Genomic DNA, 27,064 nt, shown 5'->3' with positions numbered 1-27,064 from the left:
ACCTGTCCTTGGATTTCCCACTATACCTCAAACACTTGTCTGAAATTGGATTCATCATCATCTTCCCCAATTCAAATCTTTGAACTGTGTTCCCTAGAACCATGCTCCCATTCACCCAGCCTAGAAACTTCGATCTCATTTGGGACAATTCCTTTCTTTCTATTCTCATTTCTTCAGTCTCTCATCTCCTCCAGATTAGACTAGACAACTAGAGGAGTCTTTCAGTTGTGTTCCTGTACAGGTTTCCCTACTTTCATTGTCTGGCTTCTCCAATATGCTTCTCCGTCATGCTGCCCCAGAATTTTCTGCCCATGATACAGGTTGGGACATGCCATTTCTTTGTGGGCTATCACCTACAAAGTAAATTCTGTACTCCTTGGCATAGAAGTCAAGACTGTTCATCATTGGTTCTTGTTTCATTAGTTGGGAAATATTCATTCAATTGGAGGTAACAAGATACTCAACTAAAAGTGACTTAAATAATGAGAAATATTTATTTTCTTACCTAACAAGAAATCTAGAAATCTCAGGATCCAGATCTGGTTTATTCAGCAGCATAGCACAAATACTCAGGTGTTTTCCAACTTTCTGCTCCATCATCCTCAGTATGTTGGCTTTCGTCCTCAAGCTTACCAGTACCTCATGAGCTCCAGATGGCTGCCACAGCTCACACGTCATATCCTCCCTCTCATAACCATGCAGAAAAAGTACATTTCCTCCTCTTCAGGAAAACCTTCCCGTGAGCCCCCTAGCATATTTCCCCTTGTATATCAATGACCAGAATTGTATCACATGCCCATGCCTACCAATCACAAGCAAGGAGATAGAATTATGATGTTTGGCTTATACAAATAAGTATTCACATCTTGAAATCAGGTTTCTTTCAGCGAGAAAGAAAGGAGGAAGAGGAGGGGATTTGGAATGGCTACTATTAGCGTCTGCCAGGGTTTATCCTCAGCGCTTAACCCCATCCACACACCACAGGCCCCTGGTCACTGGAATTATCACCATTCCAAGAATTCAGCGTGTGTTTCATTTTTCCATGCATTCTCTCTTTCCTTATCATTTGCCTGCAATGCCTTTCGCTGCCTTTCGACACACTCAACTCTTCACAGCCTGTTAGGTCCCAGCTGCTTCTGATATACGAGGCAGCATGAATCCTCCTCCAGGCATTGTGTTTATAGTGCATTCCTCACTTTTGTTTCTTTCTGCCCTTGTTACTGCCATACATAGCTTCTATTCTAGTAGATTATAAGGCCCCTTATTTTAGTCAGTCTTTTCCTTCCCATGGCCTTTATCTCAGTCCCTTGAATCTACCAATAAATGCTTGCTAAATAAGGTTGAATGTAAATTAACATGACACCTGTTTGGTTCGCAGGTCTGTGCTGCCAGCATAGTCTCCCAGGATGGCGAACAGAATGGTCTTATGGGGAGAGTGGATGAAGGTGTAGATGAATTTTTCACCAAGAAAGTGACCAAAATGGATTCCAAGTGAGTTCAGAGTCATTTCACTAATACCATTTAATTCACATTTAAATTGCTAATAGTTACAATTAAAATCTAGTATACTAAGGCTCGTTTATTTTGTAATTTTTTTAATGGGATTTACTATTTTGATGGTCTGCAAAATGTGCTCTCCAGGCCAGCCATCTCCCTATCAATTGGAAACTTGATAGAAATGCAGATTCTCAAGTCTCTAGCCCAAACGCAAATTGCTGGGGCCCAACAATCTGTGTTTAGTAAACCTTCCAGGGTTGCTGAGGCTTGCTCCAGTTTGAGAACCATTGTACTATGCTAAACCAGACTGCAAAATGCACCTCCCCTAGGTATTTTTGGGGGCTTTATCACATTCACCTGGATGATTCTATTACAGCACCGTGAGCTCTGACAGCTGAAATTACTTACTTTTAAATTCTGCTTGTTTGTAATTTGATATATGTAAGGACCCTACAGCATTGCTAAATGGCACAACCTCAACAGCGTCAAAATGACCACAGAATTAGTGAAGAGGCTTCGGAGTTAACCTCTAGAAAGTTCTGTGTGCATTTTCTTATTACTAGGTGGAGTTTCCTTAAAGGACAATTCAGTGGTACTTTTATTGACAATTTAACTTAAAACACTCCAGTCTTTAAACATGATTCGTACCAAGTTATTTAATCCCCAACTACATGCAGATCCATCCCAAAATATTCTCTTAACATGGATTTGCTTCTGTGAAGTATTCTTCACCTTGAGATATCAAATTCAGGAACGAATTTAAACCAGACTGATAAGCCGAGGGTGGGCAGGCAGGGCACAGAGAGGAAAGAAACTGGCCCATTCATAGATTGATGAGCCTTATCTTGCCTCAGCAGGATGATGAGGTGAAAGTCAGTTAAATTTTTATATCCATAACAGTATAACTTACTGAATGTTATAAGCTTCAGGACCCAATTATTTGTCTTCTTTGACACTGGCCTTGAAGCTTGGCATACTATACTTGGAAAAATTCTATTCGCCTATCTTTCAAGAACCTAAATGTCATTTAGGCTTTGAAGCTTTTCCATGTCTGCCCCCCTACTCCCAATTAATTGCTCTTTCTCTGCTGCTGACTCAACACTTTCTTTCTCCATCCTCTGCATACATCTGTTAGAGCACACGTACTCCTTCAGAGTTTGTTTGGTTTTAAATTTTTTTACAGTGCAAGGAATGGCTGAATATATTCTCCATGTAAAAGGTTCAAGCAATGCCAACATAAACAGAGTAAAATGAGAAAATCTCTTATAATGATTTGCTTTCAAGTCTTTTTTTTCCCATAGAGTGCTGTTCTTCAGAAGCAACACCTGGGTCTTATTTTTCATTGTAACTTTGATGTCTGACACAGCCTGTAATATATAGTCTGCCTTCAGTCACTACTGGTTGAATGAATTGAGACAATCTTGGCCTGTACCCCTATAAACTACAGACACCACTGTAGGCTCGCGTCTTTCAAAACTTTAGAAATTGATATTTACATAGTGGAGAGGTTTATCTACACATTTGATCAGGTGCATAAGTGTTGTTACACTTGCCCCAGTGTGATTTCCTCTACCCTTCATGCTGCCGCCTCCTTTAAAGGAAGAAAGAACAGAACAGAATGGAAGCTGGGCACATTTTATAAAGTGTAAAATCCACCTTCTGCAAAGATACTGCTCTAGGAGGATTCCATTCATCTTCCAGTGCACAATTAGACAGAACTCAATACATCAATTTTCATCAAATAATGATGGAATCTACTAGAAGTTGAGATTTTTTTTCCATTTTTTTTTTTTAAAAGATTTTATTTATTTATTTATTTTTCCTTTTTCTCCCCAAAGCCCCCTGGTACATAGTTGTATATTCTTCATTGTGGGTCCTTCTAGTTGTGGCATGTGGGATGCTGCCTCAGCGTGGTTTGATGAGCAGTGCCATGTCCGCGCCCAGGATTCGAACCAACGAAACACAGGGCCGCCTGCAGCAGAGCACGCGAACTTAACCACTCGGCCAAAGGGCCAGCCTCCCATTTCTTTTTGTTACATAAAAACAGATTATTGTCAGTCTATATGTAAAGGGCTAGGCATAGGTAAAATCAAGTTGTGTGAAGAACGTTTGAGAATCAAAGTTATACACGCTCATGGTTGAAAATGTGAGATGCTCTACAAGGCTTTTTCAAAAAAAGAAAAAAGGACCTTGTTTCTTTCCCTACTTACTATTCCCCAGAGGCAATTGCTTCCTATTCCTCTAGCTGTTTACTTTTTATTTTGCTTCCATATTCCTTAATAACATCTTTTCCTGCTATTTCCTGTTTTTCAGTTTTATGTGGGCACTATAAACACTGAGCCTACTGTCCACCAAAAACACACACACACGCATGAACACACACACACGCACTTCTCCTCTCCCCATCTTCTTCTTTAGTTCTGTCATAACTGTTGGTGACGTCAATATTTAATGTTTTCTTCATTATAACACAGCTGAGATTCACAGCTAAATATTCACGGCTGTGATGTATGTAGACTATGACCACATTGTCTTCCTTATGCAACTTTGTATTGTCCCCGGAGTTAATAACTGTCGCCTTTTGCTTAGTTTTCTGGATTCCTATCACTGACGTATTCCTAAATCTCCAATAAAGATGTAAATCTCTCAATTTCTTTAAGTATTCTCAGTTTCCTCTTCTTGGACACATCCTTCACTGCTGTCTGACCAACTCCAGCGTCACCGCTCGGCTGTTCCTCTGCAGTCTTTCCAGGATCTCCCTTCATTGTCTGCCTGCACCTCCCTTCACCTCATTCCTGTGTCCTTTTCCTGTCTCCTTTGGTCCCTGGCCTCTTCTTCCTTACTTTACTCCCTTGTTTTGGTGGAGCACCTCCTCAGGTTGCTTCCTGAGGAAGGAAGCATGGGAGGTGAGTTTCTGAAACTCCTCTGTCTTTCATTTTGATTAATTGTGTGAGTAGGTATAGAAGTTTAGGCTAGAATCCATTCTCCCTTAGAATTTTGAAAACCTAGTCCCATTATCTTCTAGCTTCTAGTGTTGCTAGAAGAATTCAATGTCACTTTGAGTCCCAAGCTTTTGTTTGTGACTTGTGTTTGGTTTTTTCCTCTGGAAGCATTTGGGGGTTTCTCTTTGTTCCCAGTATATTGAAGTTTTATGGAAATTTTATGGGTGGATTTTTTTTGTTTGGTTTGGTTTTAACCCGTTTGCTACACACTAATGAGCCATTTTACTCTGGAAATTCGGGTTCTTTGATTCTGGAAATTCTTTTTTGAATTATTTCTTTTATAATTTCTTCCCTTTCTTTTTCCTGTATTCTTTTTCTTAAACTTCCATTATTCAAATTATGTGTTTACTCTGTTAATCCACTAGGTTTTTTTGGTTTTGGGTTTTTTTTTTTTTTTTTACCTGTTCTCTCCTATTTTCTCATTCTTTTTAATTCTCCCCCCCTTCACTTTCTGGGAGATTTCCTCAGTTGTATTTTCCAACCTTGAGTTTTCCACTTCTGCTCTCTCCCTTTTCTGTTATTCTTGTTTCATGGATGTAACAGTTTTTTCTCTTTCACGTTGAAATGGAATGGAGCACTCATGAGTTTCTTGGAAGTTTGTGAGTGGGGTTTGTTGAGAGGTATGACTCAATGTAGGGTGACCTTCTTGGACTATTTTGTTGGGGAGGCGGGGCTCCCTGACTGACTGAATCTTTAATCTTGTCTCTTGGACTTCTTGGAAAACTTGATCTCTTGCCTGGAGGGCGTAAACCTGGCTGCCCCATTCGAAGGGATCCAGAATGAAGGAAAGGAGCTGGGTGGTATCACTGTTCAGTATGCAGACTTTCCTGTGTAGGAGAGGAAAAATAATTTTCCCTCTACTCTTCTATGTTCTTGGCTAAGACACCCTGTAATAAAAAGATTAACATGAGAGAAACAAACAGAAGTTTAATAAGATGTATACCTTCTGTGTACATGGGAGACACCAGGAAAACTGAGGGACTCCTCAAACTGGCCCAAGCCACCACCTTAAATACCATCTCCAGCTAAAGACGAAAGAAAGATGTTTGGGAGGGGGAGTCAGTTTTGGGAGAGAATCCGGAAAAGGACAGTAAAAAGGGTAAAGTTGTTATGCAGAATTACATCCTTGCTTTCTCCATTGATAAGTTTCTAGAGTTTTATTCGTCCTCCTCTTCCTGGTACAGAGAGGGGGGGACACCCTTACAAATGGAGATTTCCCTTATAAATGTCTCTTACAAAAGGGTAAGTTCTACTCAGTTTTCAGAACTTCTCCTGTCTGCTGTTTCTTAAAAATAATCAGCCTAAAATAATCCTTATGCCAAAGAGGCATATTTGGGCATGGCAAATTCTGCTCTCCTTCCCTGAACTTCCCTGTTTTCATGATGGTCACACTTAGCTCAGCTGCACCTGCTGTCCCTCAGCTCAGAGATTCTTTGACTCACCCTGCCCAGAGGATAAACTTGGGGTGGGATGGGGCAGTCTTGGGCTCTGTGGTTTGGGGCGAGGATCGAACAGTTTGGTGAATGGGCTTTCAACCTCTCTTAAGCCCCACCTTCACTTCTGTTTCCAGAGGGGCTTGTTGCTCCTCGTTCTGGAGCCAGTGCAAATCCATTTGCTTCTGGGTCTCCACTAGTAACGCTTTAGCGGTCAAGCTTTCCCAGAGCTCCTAAATCTCTTGTCACTCATGACTATTTTGGCTTCCAAACTTTGTTGTTTTTGCCTTTCCTCCCCCTGAGGCTTATGATTTTTTTTTTTAAATCCCTTACTGTGATTGTATTGGCAACTCAGGGAACTAAACAGCGTTCAGTCTGGCAGCTTTCTATGAAAGGCAGTGATGATGCCTCCTGCTCAGCCCGTTTTGTTGACTCTTCTCCCCATCCATTGCCCAAGTTTCTGAATATTCTCTGACAGCCCTCTACCAAAGTTCACTGTTTATCTGTTCGCTTTGTTGCTCTTTGTCAGTGGTATGACATTTAAGCAAGGACCCAAATCTTTGTTTGGGTTGAACACTAAGGGTGGGGTTTCACCTAGTATCTAATGATTCTGGAGGGATTTAGAGTATTATGGAGAAATCTAGTCCTGTCTAGTACCCGCCACATTAAATGAGGCAGTGGCCCACCTGTCTTGAGTGGGGCCAGCTTTGTTGGGAGTTTTTACAAGTGGAGAGGCACTTGACTAGAGCTTTCAATATGAAAAAACTCACCTCAGCTCCCAGTCCTACCACCAGTGCCTTCGGATTCTCATTCTTAATTTGTGTGTGCCTCCATTTCCTCACCTGTGGATACGGTGATAATATTCCACTTTCCTCTCTATTTCCTAAGCGCAGTAACTCAAATCGACTTTTTAAAATGCTTCAGAATGGTTGATGTCAAAGCAGCCATCTCCATATTTGTATTTTGACTGATTCTTGCTGGAGCTTTAATTACAGTAAAACCAACAGGATTTGTCCTTTCACGTCACAGGAGATCATCAGCAAGAGGCTCCGAGTCCCAAGAGCTTAGCGAAGGAGGAGATGAAAAGAAAAAGCGGGATTCTCGGAAAAGCGGCTTTCTCAATTTAATCAAATCCCGGTCCAAATCTGAGCGGCCATCAATGGGCTTGATGACAGAGGAACCCTCCTCACCAAAAGGGGCAGGCCGAAGCCCAGCCGTGGACACACCCAGGAAGGACACGAAGCCAGCTGAGCACAATGGCAATTCTGAACGGATAGAGGAGATAAAAACACCCGACTCCCTTGAAGAGAGTCAAGGAGAAGATGTGGGCAAGGTGGAACGGAGTGACAGCAAGAGCAGTCCACAGGGCGGGCGGAGGTACGGGGTCCAGGTGATGGGCAGTGGTCTGCTGGCAGAGATGAAGGCCAAGCAGGAGAGGAGAGCTGCTTGTGCGCAGAAGGTGAGCGGGGAGCCCACTTTGACTTGTTTGTCTTTGTGTTTTTGCCCCCACTCGGTTTTTATGGGTGAGAAAGAGAGGTACAGAAAAATAGCCTATTGAGTAAATAAAAATCCAAAAATAAAAGACTTTTCCCTAAAGAAGCCAGAGCACAGACCATGAAGGCAGGGCCATGTTTTCCCTTCGGCACTAGAGCCACGCTCTTCCGGAGAGCCGCAGTGTTTCAAGGTAGGTCATTGGCTGGGAGTACTCGGGCTTTTTCACCTGCCCAGGTGCTCCTTGTGTTGTCATAGAAGCATGTGACAGCTGTGCCAGGGAAACGCTCAACTCTGGGGAAAAGACTGAGTCTTGAATCCAAATGGAGACCTGAGGGTGACAGGAGAGGGGACACCTGGCAGAGGCCAATAACAATACTGAAAGCAGATTCTATTTGAAGTATTAGAATAAAACAGTGGACCCTTGATTTTGGGGAAGTAAATGGTAAACTATATACCAGGGTGTGGAGGGCTGTTTTGTATTACTTCTAAACAACTAGTTGTTTTTTCATTAAATCCTGCATCCCACGTGGTTTTGCAACTGTTCACCATAGTTCTTCCACCAGCACCATTGTTATCTAGCAATTTCCTAGTTATCATTCCCTCCTAACTCAACCCCTGAAGAAGAGTTGAAGGGAGGGGACCATATAACTATATTCTGCTAATTCAGCGAGAAAGGCATGATGTGGCCTTCACTGGTCAGAATTCTGAATCAATACTGGGACCACATCGTTGGTGAATCAGACGCCCAAGGAAATGTTTAAATTTTAATCCATTTTATAGAATTTCTTAACAACAATGAATGTGCTGTTTTCACTAAAGAGCTGTTTGTTTTGTCACTGTTTCCATTGATGAACAGCTGCCTTTGGTAGAAAGATGAGAAGTGCTATAGGGTTTTTTCCATGTGCTTTGACTTTGATGTATAAATTGGCTCAAAGTGACAAAATTCTTATGGTTCAGTATTTGTAGTTGTTCAAGGCTTTTACTAATGATCTCTTAGCACCATCTAGTGTCTGTGTAAAACAGCAACAATAATAAAAATTCCTAGTATTTAAAATTTGAACCAGTCAGGGGTATTCCAGCAGAATAATAAAACAATAAGAGGAACTTTTTCAAAAATTAGTTTTAGAATATTTTCCCCTAAAATTCCATGACCATATTCTTTATAAGGTTAGCAACATAAGCATAGTTGTCAATATACAATTAAAAAAATATATTGTCTTCACTTTCCTCTTCAGTAATTCTCTTTACACTATCCACATTTCACCTGTGTTTAAAGAAAAAGGTCTGTGCAAATGAAGATATGGCATTTATCATTTATTAACAAAGGAGAGTAACAGGTATTGAACGCTTAGAGGCAATATCTTCTTTTCTGGGGCCACCTAGTCAGCTGCCTGCATTCAAAGATAATTGGCATTACGTTATTGCATCCTCATTCCACACTGTCATTTTTGGTATTTATGACTACCTCAGAAAGCCTGGGAGGAAAAAGTAGAAACAACTCCTAGGGTTATATTTTAAATACAGGCAAGGGAGGCACCCAGGGTGCAAAATTTAAGGAGACACTCATTCTCAGGTGCCCGTACTGCATTTGCGTGAGCCTCCTTAAAATTGTGCTCTGGCACCTTGCTTGACTCGCCCTCATCCTGACCCTGTATAAATATTCCACATTATCGTTTTCGTCAGAGCACGGACACACACGCTCCTGCCTTCTAAGAGGCTATAAAATGCTAGGACAAGCATTTGGGGACTGGTTAAGCCCAGCCTCTGGACAGCTCAGGCTCAAGGGCTATAGTGCCCCCCTGCTTTTTTGGGCTGGGACATCATGGCTAATGCCTGGCCCTGCCGACACTTGTCCTCGGCCCAGAGGGCTCTCCATGCAGCCCCTGGCGTGCAGCTCCCTTTTGTTGGGATACCTTTTCCATGATGTTGTTGAGTAATATGCCTCTTCTCACTGGCAGACTCGCGTACACATTTCTTCTCAGAGGCCTGCTCAGCACCCTCCAGTAGTGAAATTGGAACTTTTGTAGTCTAGCTGAGAAATTCCTCAGCATTCCTGCCACGTTCACCGCTCCCTTCTGATAGAGCTGGCTCTCTTGGCGAGTGTTTGGCTGTGGTAGTTTGGTCAATGGGTCAGATCTCAACTGTGTTTCAAATAACCCTCCTATGTCATCAAAACCAATGTAAAGCTAGGAATCAGCAGCAGATATTTGCCTTTAGCTTTGTCAGAAGCCAGAGTTGAGTAGGAACAGACAAGCTGAAGGTCAGACTGTCTTAGGAATCAGCATGCCTCCTGGTCTACCTGCCCACCTCTTTTGTTTTTTAAGGCAGGAGGTGGACGTGGATCACCCTTGTCAATAGAATTCTTACGTATTACTAAGCCAACACTAGACTTCTCTTTGCAAATCTTTTTTGTACCTAAATGCCTCCCTTTAGTGTGGATTTTCTGCACCATAAGGTAGAGGCTGATTCCTCACTCTTTCAGTTACAGCATCTACTCTAAGACCATGGCATTTAACCTTCCTTATCTTTGCCATCACAAACTCCTCCCACCTGCAGAGTTTTAAAGAAGTTAATTCAGACCTGTCTATTTGTGTTTGCCTCCTAAACAATAGATCAATGTGATTCTGCCTCAGTGGCAAGGAAGAGCCTGTCCATTTCAGGCCCCATTCTACCTGTTTTGTACATTGAGTTCAGAAGTGGCTTTGCTGCTTTTAAAACTAGATAATTGGAACCCAATCTGGGGAGGGTCCTGTAAACTCAGAGGGTTCAGTTGTCCCCATTGCATGGCGCATCTCAGGCTGCAGAGCCCACAAACGTGTTCAACCAGAAAAACAGAAAACATCCCCAAGCCCGCTGGCTTCCCCTTCCCCACCCACACCCCACCTCTCATCTGTGGGGAGCAATCTGAGGAACTGGCCTCACTTTGGATCTCAGAGCCCTGACTGTAAACACAGAATAGAATGTCAGTGTAACAGCAGTAGAGTTAAGGAGCCATTATTTGTTGTCATTTATTATCTGCTTTGTTCTTTTTCTTACACTTTAAATAAATGTGCACTTTTTCGGTGGGGGTGGGTACTTGAATTTTTTAGAAGCTTGGGAATGACGCCCTCTCCCAAGATTCCTCCAGCCTGGCCTTGAGCAGCACAGAACGGTTGGATGGAGGTGGGGCAGGTAAGTCGGGCCATTACCATCACCTCCGTAGAAAAAACGCTTACCTTCTGGCTCCAGGAGTCACACGTGATTGACAGGAGAAAAATAAAGATGGGGAGGCAAGAATGGGCCTCTGTGTTAACGTGTTCTCAGCTTCCAGCTAAAGGACCATATCCCTTCACCTACGCCAGCTCCACCTGGGGCATGTCTTCCACCACTAAAGCCTTGTGCCTGGACAGGGCACTTTTTCCAATTTCCCAAAAAGAGGAAACCTCATTGAGAAGAACTCCCTAACTGTGAGCATTTGGGGAGGCAGGGGGAACATTTTGGGGATGTGGCTGATGTTTTTAAAAATAAGCCATACATGGTTTTTGGAAGGTGCCTCTTTTGTTTGATATGAGGTAATGCTCTTCCCTTTCAGCTTAAATATTCGTAAATATCCAGTATCCTTTGTCCCTCAGATTTTCAGGTATAGTAAAAGAATCAGATACCTTAGACGGAAACTGGAGAGTAACTTGAAAATTAAATGTTAGAAACTTCATTTTGCTGCTTGAAGTTCTTATGCTTAGCTTTAATATCTTCATGCAGTAAGAGTTGGAATATAAATTGCATTTAACTGGCTTATTTTTGCCAGTTGTCCGGTTAAATTAAGGCATCAAAAGGGATGGAGGTGGGGCCTGAGGTGACATTCCTGGAGCTGTTCTCACTAGACATGAGGTTATGGCCATCAGCATATCCCTCCTCACTCAGGACTCGCACCTGACCCCTCCCTGATTGTTGTCCAGAACTGAGGGGCCTATAGTTGGTTATCCCTGTACCTTGTGCCAGAGCCGAGAAAGATCTGACTGCTTCAAATGCATGAAGAACTCCTGTTCTCTGTGGACAATAGAATGGACCTGTACCCTATTGAATGTAAGGCTTGTCATCTATGAGATAGTCAGGGGCGATCAGAAGAGCACTATCAAGTTTACTGCTTTTCTACAAGAATTGTAGTCTTCCACCAGTATGTTTTGATTCTGAAAACATGCTGGAATGGCGTGTTTCTTTCTAACATATTTATGATGAGGAATGACAATTAAGGATTATAGCAGTTTGTACCAGACTTCTCCTAGCTTCAAATTATTGGTTTCTTTCAGCTTTGATTTGTAAAGTGTGCTTTTTGTACCCATTTTCATTTTAGTACCTAAACTGCACCCAGGTCTTCCAGAGAACCGCTTCGGTTTGGGAACCCCAGAAAAGAATGCCAAAGCAGAACCCAAAGTGGAAGCGGGCTCCAGGTCTCGGAGCTCTTCCAGCACACCCACCAGTCCGAAGCCCCCCCTGCAGTCCCCAAAACCCACCCTGGCGGCAAGGCCCACCATTCCGCAGAAACCAAGAACCGCCTCACGGCCTGGTAAGGGTTTTGCTGGTCAGGCATTGGCACTGTGACCAGCTGGCTTCTCAGGGTAGCTGGATCGGGACCCCACAGATGATTTCAAGGGCTGCCCGTGGATGTGGGCACAGGAGGGTCTGCTGGATGGGAGTCATGAGAAGCTTGCCAGAGACTGTGAAAGTGACAAAGGCTAAGGGTTCCTTTATCGAACACCAAGGCCCGCTGACTCAGAGACCGTCCCTGCGTTCAGGGCTACAGGTCGGAGGGCGAGACCAGAAAAGCAGTCTTGTGTTGTGTTGACCCATTTGTGGTGCCTGATTTACTTTCTGAAATCTGTCTCCAACGGGTACAGACGCTTCAGAAGGCTGCAGTTTAAGGATGAGAGCCACAAAGAGGGAAAGCATAAGCTTTGTTTTTCTCCTATATTCTGTGAAATATTTAGGGTTTAGAACAAGGCTTGGCAAACTCTGGGCCTGTTTTTGTAAAAAAAAAAAAAAAAAAAAAAAAAGTGATGCTGGCACACAACCACACCGTTTATGTACATATTGCCTCTGGCTGCTTTTGCATTAAAATGGCAGAGTTGAGTAGTTGTGAAGGAGGCCATTTGGCCCGCAAAGCCTAAAATATTTACTACTTGGCCCTTGTCAGGAAAAGTTCGCTGACTCTAGGTTTAGAAAATCTAACGTTAGAAGAAATTTTAATATATTGGAAATGGATTAGGCTCTGCCATATTCTCTTCTGTAACTGCCTCTTTTCCCTAGCAGGTCTTTCTTTTTTCCAATGTTCTAAGAATTTTCAAACATACAAAAGTAGAATGGATAATACAATGAACCTCTTATCACCTCTTCACTTTAATCCCCCACAAGAATTAGGCAAACAAGGATATAGATAGGCGGCTTATGCTCATCATCATCATGGTGCTAATCTTGATTGAACTCTTAACTCTGTGCCAGGCAGTGTTCTGAGTGCTTTCAGTTGATGAATCCTAATGTCCTCACCACAGCTCCATCTAACAGATGCAGAAGGGGAGGCACAGAGGCACCAGGTTTGCTCAGTCACACAGCTAGTGAGTAGCAGCCAGATTCTAGGACTCCAGCACCTGTGGTGGTGACCACTCTTCTAGTGGGCCTCATCCCCTGTGGACATGCGTATTAGAAAGTAAGATACAGGGGCCGGCCAGGTGGTGCAGCAGTTAAGTTCACACGTTCTGCTTCTTGGCGGCCCGGGGTTTGCTGGTTCAGATCCCTGGTGCGGACATGGCACTGCTTGTCAAAAGCCGTGCTGTGGTAGGCGTCCCACGTATAACTAGAGGAAGATGGGCACGGATGTTAGCTCAGGGCCAGTCTTCCTCAGTAAAATGAGGAGGATTGGCAGTAGTTAGCTCAGGGCTAATCTTCCTCAAAAAAAAAAAAAAAAAAAAGTAAGATACACAGCTCATCATGGTCATTCATCAGTATGCAGATGATTTGGGTGCAATGAAAAAAAATGGCAGCATCCCATGTGCCTAAACTTATTCCACTTGTGGATCTTTCTCATTTTCTCTCCAACATTTCTTTCATTCAACAAGCAGGCAGCCTGGTTAATACCGTCTAGTCTTCACAGCCCATTGATCCCTCAAGAAACCTAGTGCAGTCTCCAAAGAGAAGCCACAAAGAAAGTGGTACACTGGGGTCACCTCAAGCAACTACCTCAAGCAAATCACTTAGGACTTCCTAATTCTACTCAAACCTTTTTACCCACCAAAGTTCTTTATGATGGAGAACACAAAAAATCTCTTGGTGCACACAAAGTAGCTTCACAGTGGAAAGAGTGGGGAGAATCAAGGCCAAAAAAATAGTTTTAAAAATTAAAAAAAAAAAGATGACTGCTCAAAAGCAGGCTGGCATGACACAGGGAAAGGACATCTTAGGAAGATAAGAAAGAGGAAGCAGAGAAATTCAAGTAAAAGCAAGTAGTTTGAATGGGTTGGAACCTATTCTCATAGTCTTAATGAACTGGCCTTTGGGTTCTGTATTGGTTGACAGGATGGGCATGAGGAATTATCAAAGAATAAGCAATATAAAAAGCTAGGGAAACTACTTGCCTTTAGATCAGAGGTCAGTGAAGGTTTTCTGTAAAGGGTAAGACAGTAAATATTTAAGATTTTGCAGGCCATACAGTTTCTGTTACAACTACTCAATGGCTAAGTGTGTTTATAATCTGAAGTAAGGAAACAGCTCTTTTAAATGAATCTAATCTAGTTTGTAGAGTATTTTGGCTCTCAAGTTGCTAATGCTGAATATAAAACTAACTGGATTCCCAATATTCTGTTGCTAGAAGTTTTTATTTTAGTTTATTTGGTAAGTATATTCCATTATTTTTTAGTACGGTCATGTGCTGCATAATGACGTTTCAGTCAACGACAGAACGCATATATGACAGTTGGTCCCATAAGTTTAGTACCAGATAGCCTAGGTGTGTAAAGGCTATACCAGCTAGGTGTGTGTAAGTACACTCTATGATGTTCGCACGACGAAATCGCCTGACGACGCATTTCTCAGAATGTATCCCTGTCGTTAAACGATGCATGACTATACTTAGTATATTGAGAATTATGTTAACAAATTAATGTTTTTCTAGAGCTTGAGAATTCGGCAGGCATCTTCAAATACACCGTCTCATTTCCTCTCCGCGGTTCTGGGAGATTGTCAAAGTAGGGAGTGTTATTTTCACAGTGTCTTGTCGCATTCCTGCTCATCTAGTGAAGCGTGTAGAAGACTTGGATTGGAAGTACAGGCTGAAGAGAACCTGGGTGAAGGTTGTCTCCTATGCGCGTGCGCACAGACACACACGCACACGCCCGCACACACACGCACGTGCACAGACACACACGCACACACGTGCCAAGTGGAGAATCACCTTGCTGGTAATAGAGCAGAGAAAGGAACACAATTCAGTTAACCTTTCCAATTAGAGTGAAACGGCACAGCCTTTAGAATTAAGAGACTAGAGTTCTAGTCCTAGCTATTTTGCCATCCTTTTAGTTTACCTAGTCATTTAATCTCTTCATTTGGACAGGGGTCGCCAGAGTTCTTCCTAGTTCTAAAAGTCCGTGATCCTAAGTTAATCTTACTGATGTCACTATGTGTATGTCAGTACGTGCACTGACATTCCTGCACGCACATTGTATGTATGTATACGTATAGTGACCACTTTACTGGGTTTGACAACAGGTAAAGGCAGTGGATTATAAATATTATCTATTTTAAGAAAATCAAACAGCCTTTTTGTTTGAGGCAGAAGGAACATTTAGTTCACTTATAGTCTAATTTTCAAATATCGGCTTATTTACATTCTGTGTCTGCAAGGTGGATTCACATCTGCAGATTTTAACCTTTCAAAGTTTTCATTGTTTTTCTCTCTATTGTTTGTGGATATTACTTCACTGACCAGAAACGTAAAACTAGTTTTGGGCCAGAAAAATCCTATGGTGCTTGTTAAAAATTATTAGTCCTCTGTATTTAAAGATTGATCCGGCTTCTGTTTTAGAAGTCCAGTTTGTGAAGCAGTCTGATGCCTGTGTTTGTGTCTCCACAGAGGACGTCCCAGACTCTCCATCTGGCACCACGTCCCCTAAAGTTGCTCTTCTTCCGCCTGTCCTGAAAAAAGTCCCTTCGGACAAGGAGAGAGATGGCCAGAGTAGCCCCCAGCCCAGTCCCAGGACGTTTTCCCAGGAAGGTAAGAAGTTTTTTCTCTGGGTTAGCTCTCCCCACAAAGAGACATTTCAAGAGAAAGGAAATAATCCTGGACTTAAGATCTCAGCGTTTGTTCGCGTCAGCATCTGTTGGGTTAAATTTCAGAACCAGAGCAGTTGCTTAGTTCAGAAACTTAATTCAACATTATCGATGCCATTAGATCTTAATGAAGGAGCATATACCAAGAATGAAAAATGTAACTGAGACACCAGTCCAAAGGGCTAAGTTCTCTGTAATAGTAATCGCTGGATGCTCGGGAAATGGCTCTCAGCATGTTAGGAGTGTTTAAACATTATTTTGTGACTCATTTGGTGCTACCTGTAGGTTTCTAGGTTTCATTATTTCCAAGAAAAGCTTCCCCTGGTTGTAAATTACCGTTGCTATGGTTCAGGAGCAGCCCACCAGGCCTGAGGGACCTTGTGACTCATTGTGCTTGCTCAGTCCTGAGGTCAGACGTTCCTCATTCTCAGAAATGTGGCACCATCTGGGACACCTTCGGGGCATCAGCACACCAGTTTGCTGCTCCTAATTTGCTGGGGTGGGAGCTGAGCAAGACAATCCTGGGACTTGTATGCCGTCTCCTAGATCAGATCAAGAGTTGTTATCAGTGGAGGTGAGGTGTGTTTGGGGTGGCTTCAGCTCCCCATTTCTTTCACCCACCTCCCTCATTCTGTTAAATGCACAATTAACTTGGGTTCTGTCCTTTATAAAGTGTAATCTAATTACTGTCTCTAAGCCCGACCTCTAAAGAAATTCTAGAGCCATGCAATTCATCACCCATGTCCAGATGGCTCTCATTGTTTTGTTTTAGATTTGTTTGATGCTTTAGAGTTCTTTGACCTCTCTGGCTCTGACATCTTCCTACACTGGCCTATTTTCTTTTATTGGTGATAGTCTTGGGTTGAAGTTAATACAAAGTGTTTCTGAGTACTGTCTTTTTGATTTGGGAACTTAATAAAAAAAAATAACTCTATCTGCTTTCTCATCTCTATTCTGCAGATTTAGTTGGTGGGTACAAGCTTCACTCACCTGTTTGCTATAAATAAAAGAAGGTGGGGTTTTGACCAAAGCTGGTAAACTACTCTGTCAAACAGAAACTAAAGCCATGGAAGGTGGTTGACTCCTATTGTCATTTCACCTGTGGTGAATAAATACAGAGTTTGAGGGGCCAGCCCGGTGGTGCAACAGTTAAGTTTGCATGTTCCGCTTCTCAGCGGCCCGGGGTTCGCCAGTTCGGATCCCAGGTGCGGACATGGCACCACTTGGCAAAAGCCATGCTGTGGTAGGTGTCCCATATATAAAGTAAAGGAAGATGGGCACAGATGTTAGCTCAGGGCCAGTCTTCCTCAGCAAAAAAGAGGAGGATTGGCAGTAGTTAGCTCAGGGCTAGTCTTCCTCAAAAAAATATATAAATAAATAAATACAGAGTTTGATATTATAGACCCAGCCTTTGGAAGTCTTGGTGTAGAAAGAAGAACCTTTGGTTGTGCTGGATCAGTGGCTTGAGTCAGCAAGTGTCCCTGGCAGCCCTGCTCGAACCACACAGCCCGTCCCTGATTCCTACCCTCATTTCCCTTCCTCTCTGCAACTGCTGATTTTGTGTCTTTACTTATAAGGAAGGGTTGAAAATGCCTGAAAGAATCCTGTTGGAGAGAAATGGGGATGGGGAATGGGGTGGTAATGGTACATAGGAATGCTCATCTTGTTAAAAGCAATTGAAATGTAGAAAGATTAAAAAGAAAAGGTCAGAAGGTTAAATAAAGAATAATTAACATTTTTGAAGAATGATGTTTTCTAGATGCCTATATGATTAAAACAAGGCCTGGAGTAACCCACCAGCCTCATGAGTAAGAGTGTGGCCCACGGAACCTTTGTAGTTAACAAAGTGGGTGAAATACTGGATGTCTCTAGCATGCCCTTAACCACTTTGAAAATGTCACTTGTTCTTTCCCCGGGAAGTTAGAAATGAATGAGTTACTCCTCAGACATTTTAGAACTTCAGGGGGTAGATGTTAGATCCCATTTCTCACTCCCCCCATAGCAAATATTAGGAATGGTTCATGTCTCCATCTTTCCAGGTGGAAGGTAGAAAGTATGGAATTATGGAGACCATTATTTTCCCACCTGGGATCCAGAATAAGTTAATCACAGAGATCATTCTGATGGTATCACTTGGTATTGAAATTGGACTAGAAATATACATGAGGTCTGAAATAATTTGTAAATGTCTGAGGGGGTAAGATTTTTTACTTCAGTTTATCTATCAGCTTGTCCACTTAACTGGCCCAGGAATGAGAGCCACTGGTGAGCCCTTTCTTGCTCTTCAAAAAATGTTCCTGACATGCTCCTGTTTTCCTATTTTCTTGTACATTATTCATGCTGGTTACTTCATTTCCTTGTTCCGTGCCTCCCTTTGGACTAGCGTGCCCAACTAATTTCTGAAACAGGTAAATTGCTTTGATTCTTCTGGATTATTCCATAGTGAATGTGATTTTCGTTAATCCATCCCGGAATCAAAATGGTAACACTGGGGTCTTTTTGTTACTAACTTTTTGGGGCAGACTCAGAGCTCACCTCATTTTGCACGACATTTCCATAATGTTGGCTGTTGAATTCTGTAGATAACGATGTATCTGTTCAGGACCAACACTGTAGGTTCCTTGAATCCTAAGCGGGGTGGGTAAGCTGATATTTGATTTTTAATATTCATATTTTTTTAATATTAATGTCGACACATTGATGTATCTGCTAATATAAAGGGTAAAATGAATCCCTTTTCCTCAGTAGTGCAAAGAGGAGATTATTACAAAAGACATTCAGATCATGACAGTGGCAAGCCTTCCAGTAGAGGGAAAAGATCTTCAAAACTGTACTCCACCATTGCAGAAGAGGAAGTGAATGCAATTGGGCACAGGAAGTCACAGCCAACAAATGGTTAGAGCCTTCAATTATCATCCCTCACTGACCCAAAGCTTATGAACTGGCACTAACACAAACAAACTTTAATTGAGTAACTTCTATCCCGGGACTGGGGTGATTCATACGACTGATTCTTTTCTAAATAGCAACAGGATGGTCCTTTCACTTTGGGCAAAAAGCATTGACTTAAAAATCTAAAATTAGAAATTCTTAAGAGGAGGATCAAGTTACTCTGGAGTATGGTGACTTGTCCTTTCAAATTTTTACCATCATGTAGGTTTATTTTTATCTTTGGGGTCATGTCTCCTATTCTCTTGCTTTCCCTCTTTACTTTTTTATTTGATTTAAACTGGGATCGGATCAGAAATTCTTAGAGTAACACAATTTATACCTTTAGAGAATATTGGCCTAACACCTTACCTTACAGTCCTTAAGAAAAGGATCAATAAAGAGCCAGAGACTAAATGCAGACCTGTGTCATGCACATCTTTCGTGGACATTTATGACCCTTTAGTAAGAAAGAAAAAGTACCAATTAACTTTCTGACCTCTAGGAACAATTTATTCTATTTTACAGCAGTTACTCTATGACTTCTGTCTTCCATTTGACAAGGTAGTAAATTCTGTGATGTTCTGTTCAGGTGAGGACAGTCCCAGGAGACGAAAAGGACAGATTTGAAATTGGCTTTAATCTCCAATGGGAAATTTTAGAACAATCATTGCTGATTCAGAGAGGAAATGTCTTTTCTGTGATGAAGTGCTCATCTCCCTTGTTAGTAACTTTTTATAAACACAACTTGAAAAATCTTTTAAGGGAAATCTTAGTATCATAGAAGAAAAAGAATATAAAATATTCTGATAGGCGAGATTTCCTTAAAAGACTTCTTCCTTTGGAATGAGGCACTTTCCTTCCTGTAAAACTTTATTGGGGGTTAACATATGAGTGTATTTAGGCTCCCAGGGATTAAGCGCATGGTCCAGCATTCTACCTATAGCTCCAGGCCCTTCACTCCCCTTAACAGGGCACCCCAGATGGCAAGTCAGTGGAAGTGACCTTATCGTAGGATTTATTCCAAAAGGATAAACAAGTCTCAAACTTACCACTTTATTATTGATAGTAAACCTCTGTGACCCACCTAGTAGCTTAAGAGCCCAATGAATTATGATCCTCAAGTGGGAACTATTGTCTTTGAGGACTTTTCTTGACATAGATTTAAAAACAAAAACAATAACAAAAAGCATCTACCGGCTCAACAACATTTGGAGTCAGCCTTCTTGGCCAATATGGTTGGATGAGCCATATGCTCCAACTTGTCTGCTGGTCCAGCCCACACTAGCTAGATGATGGGGTGGAGTTAAGGACATGACCCACAGCATAAAGCGAAGTCTATAGGTCACGTAGGGACAGAACATTCTCTTTAGGCCAAGTAGCCCCTGCCCTGGAGAAAACTGACTTGGTCCTTCACTTTTAAAGGATTTCCTGTGTGGTAGACTTGTTTATAGATACATGGTTACAATAACTCTTTTCTCTACAAGAGATTTTCTCTGTGGTTTTCAAGAAAATCTATTATCTTCAAGTCATAGAAAAATTACATAAATGAACAGCTAAGACATTTTCTGAAGAGATGTGGTGGTAGGTTTTTTTGAGTATATTAAATCAGAATCTCTGTCTTTATATTGCCTCTTTTGATAAGAACATCCAAGGTTACATAGATGTTTCTAGATTTTAGAAATTTACATTTGAACTACTGTGTCAGTTGACTTATATCACTTGATTACTGACAAAGCACTGTTGATGCGATACAATGTTCCTTCTTTAAGAGGCCACTAAAAGCACTTTATACAGCACACAAAGAGACCACCCCCCAGTACCACACTCATCATCCAGTAAGGCTTTGAATTAAAATGAAAAGAGGATGAAGACAGAGATAAGCCAAATCATAGGAAGGCAAGAAATTCTGCATCTGTCTCAGATTTTTCCATGACCCCTTTGGCTTAAAATTCTCACTGTGATGGGCTGCAGCAAATTTTGATGGAATTAAATAGGACCATCTTGTGTTTGCTTTTCTGCCTTGATTTCTTGAAATACTGACAGGAGCCAAAAAAGTAATTTTTACAGGAGCTTCAATTAAAGTAGTTTTATATATAATATTTTAATTTTGTTTTGTTAGTGCCGATTCCTAGCACTTGCCTGTCTTCACCTGTGAGAACTACACAGCAGTCTGCTTTCTGAATAGTTCCTGGTTAACAAATAGCGTTTAGCAGAGCAATTCTAGTGAACTGTGGTATGCACTTTCCTTTAAGTCTTTCAAGAGCAGCTTTGTTTATGCTGAAACAACTTTCTTATTCTCCTAAATCCTGTATCTGTGAAACAAACAGAGGCTATTGTTCTCAAAGCATGCTGCATATTTTTATCATGATTATTATGTTTTAATTGTGTGACTATTTTAATATTGATTTGACAGATAAGATGCTTACTTTCTTTTCCTAGAAATATTTGTAACTACGTCTTTTGAATTTCATATAATTTCCTCTCTATATTTAATTATAATCTCTGATGTTTTCATTCTAGCATGTCCTATTTTCTTAAAGAAAATAGTTGGTTTTGGCTTTGTATGCATTCTAATGTATCCTGCTTGTACAGGCCTCTTATTCTGAGATTCCTTTTATATATGACTTGGTTCTTCCATAATCCAAGCTACAGCCAACACATATTTGGCTGTGGCTTATAGTGTATAAGCCAGTGCTCTCTTCCACTTTTTTCACCAGATCTGGGTTCCACTACCCCTATATGAGTTCTTCAAAAGAAATTTAACAGTTGGTTGGCATTTTTGGCTCTTGCAGGAAAGTATAAAAAATGAGGGTCGACTACTGAATATTATTTTAAGGTCATCATAATGTTTTCCTCCTGGGAAATATGGATGTCAGCAGAGCTGAAAATGGAGAAAAGCTCAAATTTTCATATGAATTTCTAATTCTGAGTCTATATGCGTGCTTCAGAAGCTTTAAAATTAGCATATATATTTGCACATATATATATATGCGAAGTCAAATCATCTTCAAGAATGACAGATTTCGAGTTTGAGCCTCTCTGCACCAATTATTGCCCTGTAGACGGGATGTGAATATACATGGAGTTTTTGTGTTGAATTAATTACCTGTTCACTTACTCAAGTATCTTTTATAATTTTTATGGTATGTGGAGTGGTAATAGATGTATAGAGACACTCCAGCACTTTAACTGTGTGAATACTTGCACTGAAGGAATGTAGGAAAACAATCTCAATTTTTTTTTTCTCCTGTATAAAGTCAGGTATTAAATCAGAGTGCCTAGGAGAAGGTTCCTCTGAATTAGTAAAAAGTGTGAATTTTATAAATATTTTAAAATAATTTCTGGCGTTTTTAAGTTTCAAGCAGACATAATCTTATTTAGACTATCCATTAATCTGAGCCTGACCAAAGCTACTTCAATATAATTGGAATTAGCATCCTAATGATATGCAATCAAATAGATGCTGCCTAAGGGCTGAAAAACAAGCTTGGCGAAGCACATTCCCCCTACAAAGTTGTTTGGACTTGTGACCTGGGCTAATAAGAAGGCAGGAGGCTGGAGACCGAGCGCTTTGGCTTCCAAACTCAGCCACTTTAGTTGTCTGGCTTCAGTTGCTTGATCTCGCTATGCCTCAGTTTTCTGTCCGTGAATGGTGCCTCCTGACAATACTAAGGAAATGTCAGCCTGGTACTAGTCTCACCATCACATTCACATTCACAATTGGCAGAGTTTAGTTAACGAAAGTGAATATTTTTAGAATGAATTTTTAAATAGTGTTACTACTCTAGTGAACTGCTTTGACAGGTCTCCAGAAAGAACATGTCATTATTCCTCTCAGTGACTGTGTTGGACAAATTCAAATTTTTGCATTCATGACTGGTAACAGGTCTATGTCACCAACCCAGAAACCAGCCTGTTAACTTGTTAGTGTTTGCTGAATCCTCCCAACTGCCCTTCTTCAGCTCGCTCCCTCCCCGCCCCCCAGCCCTGGAGGACTCAAAAGCCAGTGTCACTTGGATGGAGACTGGAGGACAGTGTACTTTTTGCAGGAAGATTTCTTATATTGGATTCCTCTGAATTTCAGTTAGCTCTGCTACAATGACCCTGGACCAGGGTTATCTCGGTTTTTATCCATGACATAAACATTTTGATGGCATGAATTTCTTCATTTTTAGAGAGGACTCTGATGTCATATCATATAACATGAGTTAGACCTGGGATTTTGAGGAAGCTAAAAGACTAGGAAGGATGAAATGCTTTTTTAATCTAAGAATTTAAGCAAATATGTTTGCTCTGAAGGCAAATGAGCAATGTGTGACCATATTTGTTTCTTCCTTTGAACCTGTCGAGTTGGAAATTTATTTTGAGTCACTTGACGTAGAGGAACACTTGTTTTGGTTTTAAAACGGAATGAATAAAATTTTCTAGCAGATTTTACTAGTGAGGCTCTATTTTGAGGTTAGATTATTGCAAAGTGTCTTCAAGATAAAAATATTATAAATCTTCTTGACTTCCTCCTGTTTATAGTACATATAGAAATTGAGAACTTAAAGGCTTCTTTGTGTATTACTATCAAATTGGTTTTATGATATAGGGAAAACTATTTATAGAAAATTATTTACCTTTTTCCCAAAGCCTGGCTTGTTAACAACTTTCAAAGGACCAATCAAACAAGTACATTTAATTTTTTTACTCAATTCAAGCTAAAAAAATAAAAATCAATTATAATATTTATTCATTGCTTTTCTCCTCTATCTGAGACTTTGCTCACAGCTGTTGGGTAAAAAGTCAAAATTTAAAAAAAATAACATACTTTTTTGATAAGATTTAAAAGGTTTATCCTTTTCAGAATTTTGGGTAATTTCCGTTTAATGTAATTCACTAAAAATTTAATTTTTTATTGTCTAGAGATCAGCATGTGGCCCAGACAACCAAATGGCAAGAGAAGTACTTTATTATGTTTGCATTTTGACTACTAGGCTTCATGAGCTTTCACTTCCTGAAATGTTAGTGGATTAAACATTTGAATAACTAGTTCCTGGCAAGATGAGTTTTTTAGCATAATGCTAAAATCAAAATGATTAGAAGCATAAATGAATCCTATTGTTTTTCCAGGACTGTGCTCCTGGTTGGATCATTTGAACTTCTGAGTGATGAGGCAGCTGCACGTCTTTTTCAAACCACACGAAGTGTGGGCGTTTGGTAGTTTTAGTGGAAGTGATGTCTGTACAATAGATGTTGTGAGTAATATTTAATAACCTTTAGTAGCCGTGCTGGAGAATGACATCTGAACCCTTTCCCAAGGTATAGTAGCAGTGAAGCCATGATCTAGTTGGAAAGAACATGGGCTTTAGAGAGAGAGATCTAGTTTCTGGTCTTGGAATTCTGCAATCCTGATTCCAAGAGTCAAAACCTTCCTTACAGGGTAGTTGTGAGGAACAGCAATAATAAAATCGAGAGTGCCTGACATGGCCCATCTCAATGGCTAGTTCCAGCAATTGTTCTCCCTTCCTTGCCTTGTAAAGTCTCAGTGGATCCTTCAATATTTATATGTAATCAGAACAGGCAACAATAACGGCAATTCTTCTGCCTAGTGGCTGGTTCCAAAAGGATTGAATATGCTGTGGGCAGTACTAATTCATTTTCACAGACTTTTAAACTATTCATTTCCTAAAGAGTGAAACTGACTTTTTTTGTGACACAGAAAGGTCTGACAGAGATCTGCTGGGGCCTTTCCTTATATCCTGTCCCAAAAGCAGAGAGGGTCAACCCTGAATGGTCTGCAGAAGGCATCGAATGGAACATCTGTCCAGCAGTGCCTCCTCAAGGCTGTGTTTGCCCTGTTCTTTCTGCTGCAGAAGGGGGCCGCTATGACTGAGGAGGTCGCCTGGCACAGAGCAGCTTCAGAGCTCTCCTCCTTCCTAGCATCTCCCTTCACTTCCTCTCAATCCTCAGCTTCTGGGGTCCTCCCCCTCAGATTCTCAGCCACATCTATGAGAAGTTTACCCTCTCATAGACTGGGTTCTTTATGTTTTCTTGTATTAATTTGTTTCTGTTTTTGTTGGTTTGTAATTTCTGTCTAGAGTCTCTAAACATAATTAAGTTGTTTCTGAGAGAGTTTACCCTGAACCCTCCCATTCCCTGCATCTCACCCCATCATTGGTCAGGCCATGGGTATTACCTATTTGATAATGACTTCTTCCCTTTCTGTTTCAGCTTCAAGGAGAAGCTGGGGCCAGCAGGCCCAGGAGAATCCAGAACAGAAGCAATGGTCCTCCAGTAAAGATGGCCGTCAAGGCAGCAAATCTAGTGACTCCGGGGAAGAAGCAGAAAAAGAGTTTATTTTTGTGTGAAGGTCATCCGTGCTGAAGTCTTCTTGTGCAGGGTACTTTTGTTAGCCATCAGAGAGGAACCAAGGGCAACACTTCTTCCTACTTGCTAGGCGCTCTTCTCTTGGTGCTTTTCTCTTTTCCTTTTTCCTTTGCTTTTTTTTGGAAAACAGAAACAGATCCATTTCTTGGTAATCAAAGCACATTTGTTTGGTCTTCTCCCAACCCTTGCCATTTGATTTCTAAGCATTCCTTCATATGCCTTCCACAAATGCCAGCAATTGTCCCCTGGGCCCTACTTGAATTTCTCTGAGGCAGCTACAGTTTGCCCTGCAAGATGAGTTTTTGGAGAAAAAGTAATTGGACACACACACAAGTAACGCCATCCAGCTGACTGGGGTACTGCTGCATGTACCTGTGTCAAGTCTGCACTCGACTCCATAGAGCGATTTATTCTTGAGGTATGCAATTGCACATTGTAATTATATTAACAGAGCACACTAATAAATAATTTGTATAAATTATATATATTAGATCTTGGGTATGGTTTTTACATTCTCCCATGGGGAACTTCTTCCTTCCTGATGTGGAATTGTAAATTTAAACTTGGTCGGTGACCTTTGCAATACCATCAACAAGCACAGTGAAGAACAAAGTGAAAGAGGCCCACGGCTGGTTCTACCAGGTGCCCAGATTAATGTATATAGTTGATTGGAATGAGGTTTTATGAATATTCGTGTTTTTTTGAAGGCCTTTAATTTCTGTCTACATATTAGCTTTTAATGTGTGATTTTAAGAGAGAAAGCTTTGACACCTGTAAAAAATCAAAATACTACTCTTTTTAAGACATTTCATGAATATTCACTTACATTACAGGCTGAAGCTATTTTATTCATATGTATATTTATACCAATAAAATGATTTTACAAGTGGAATTTTGACCTTCTCCAGTTACTTTTTCTAGTTAGGATTGGCTTGTGGTAATGAACTTTCTTTGGTTTCCAGAATCCAAAATAATCACGGTTCCCAGATAATCAAACCTGATACATTCAAAATAAATGTAATTTGCTAATTCCATTACCTTTGGGAAGAAGATGAATTTTATCAAAAGGTTATCATATTATGAGTTTGATCCAGCTCTCATTACCTCAAATCAGGGGTCATTTAAGGGATGCAAGCGTGAACTATGAAGTGTGATTTGAAGAGTCGCAAGCAGTGTGGTTGTCTGTTGGAAAAAAGAATCATAGAAGGTGGGGCTTGTGTGACATGACTGTTTTCCTCATTATTCCCCCCACCCCAACCCCCACACACATTCAGGTGCCTGGCATAGACTGAACGCTGGTAAATATAGACTGAATGGTTTGCTGCCATTGCATGAGATTCTATGAGGGTGTGCAGATACAGGATTGTTTTCTCCAAATGTAGGTCTGCTGTCATCAATGCTGATGGGAACAGACACCTCTAATGGCTGTCAAAGTAGAAGATGACAAAGATGGGCATCAATGAGCAAACGGGCTGTGGGGAGGCAGATACATAAACCAACTAAGTAGACTACAGTGTGATCGAGCCCACATTTGTAATAAACAGTGCTGTGGAAAGGGGGATTAGTTCTGTCTCTGATGCTCAGGAAGCCACAGAGGAGGTGACATTTGTGCAAGGCCTTGAAGTAACACCTGCATAAGTACAGAGACTTTGTCTGATTCCTAATTATACCCCTCAAATGTTTGGTATGACTCATATTAGACCATAGGGAGTGGTAGGGAGATACAGAAAGTGCTCCATCTAAGGGCAATCAAGTTCACATTCAGTTAGAATTCTTTGTGGTAAGAACCACACCTGAAACCCCTCCCTGGATTTCAGGATAGGAGCTGTTCTTGAGAGAAGGGAGAAGGCCACGTGGTGAATAGCCTTGGTGCTTTATTAAGGAGTGGAACTTGACTGTCTACAGTAAGAGCCATTGCATATTTTTAAGCAATAATGTAAAGAACTAGGGCATATACAGAGAAACACTATGGACTGGAGGCAAGTTTCCAGTGGAGTGGCCAGCAAGAATCCGTAAGTTTCCCCTCATTGTGATGATCAG

The 27,064-nt window shown here is 41.2% G+C and overlaps 1 protein-coding gene across 9 annotated transcripts in view; it reads left to right on the top strand.

Moving 5' to 3' along the window:
• CARMIL1 (capping protein regulator and myosin 1 linker 1) overlaps positions 1-25,916 on the top strand; it is a 310,460-nt gene extending 284,544 nt beyond the window's left edge. For 2 of the 9 annotated variants that reach the window (XM_046639891.1, XM_046639897.1), the window contains 7 exons: positions 1,379-1,491; positions 6,962-7,391; positions 10,516-10,597; positions 11,757-11,969; positions 15,525-15,665; positions 18,467-18,616; positions 24,869-25,916. In XM_046639891.1, the coding sequence (XP_046495847.1) occupies positions 1,379-1,491; positions 6,962-7,391; positions 10,516-10,597; positions 11,757-11,969; positions 15,525-15,665; positions 18,467-18,616; positions 24,869-25,005 (1,266 nt within the window). In that variant the 3' untranslated portion in view covers positions 25,006-25,916. Of the gene's footprint in view, positions 1-1,378; positions 1,492-6,961; positions 7,392-10,515; positions 10,598-11,756; positions 11,970-15,524; positions 15,666-18,466; positions 18,617-24,868 lie in introns of those variants that run through there. The other 7 variants (XM_046639893.1, XM_046639892.1, XM_046639896.1 and 4 more) reach the window with 7 other exon arrangements.
• The last annotated feature ends 1,148 nt before the right edge of the window (positions 25,917-27,064 follow it).

Source organism: Equus quagga, chromosome 15 (assembly GCF_021613505.1).
Source record: "Equus quagga isolate Etosha38 chromosome 15, UCLA_HA_Equagga_1.0, whole genome shotgun sequence".
Lineage (NCBI taxonomy): Eukaryota > Metazoa > Chordata > Mammalia > Perissodactyla > Equidae > Equus > Equus quagga.
This window is presented reverse-complemented; position numbering and strand designations above follow the sequence as displayed.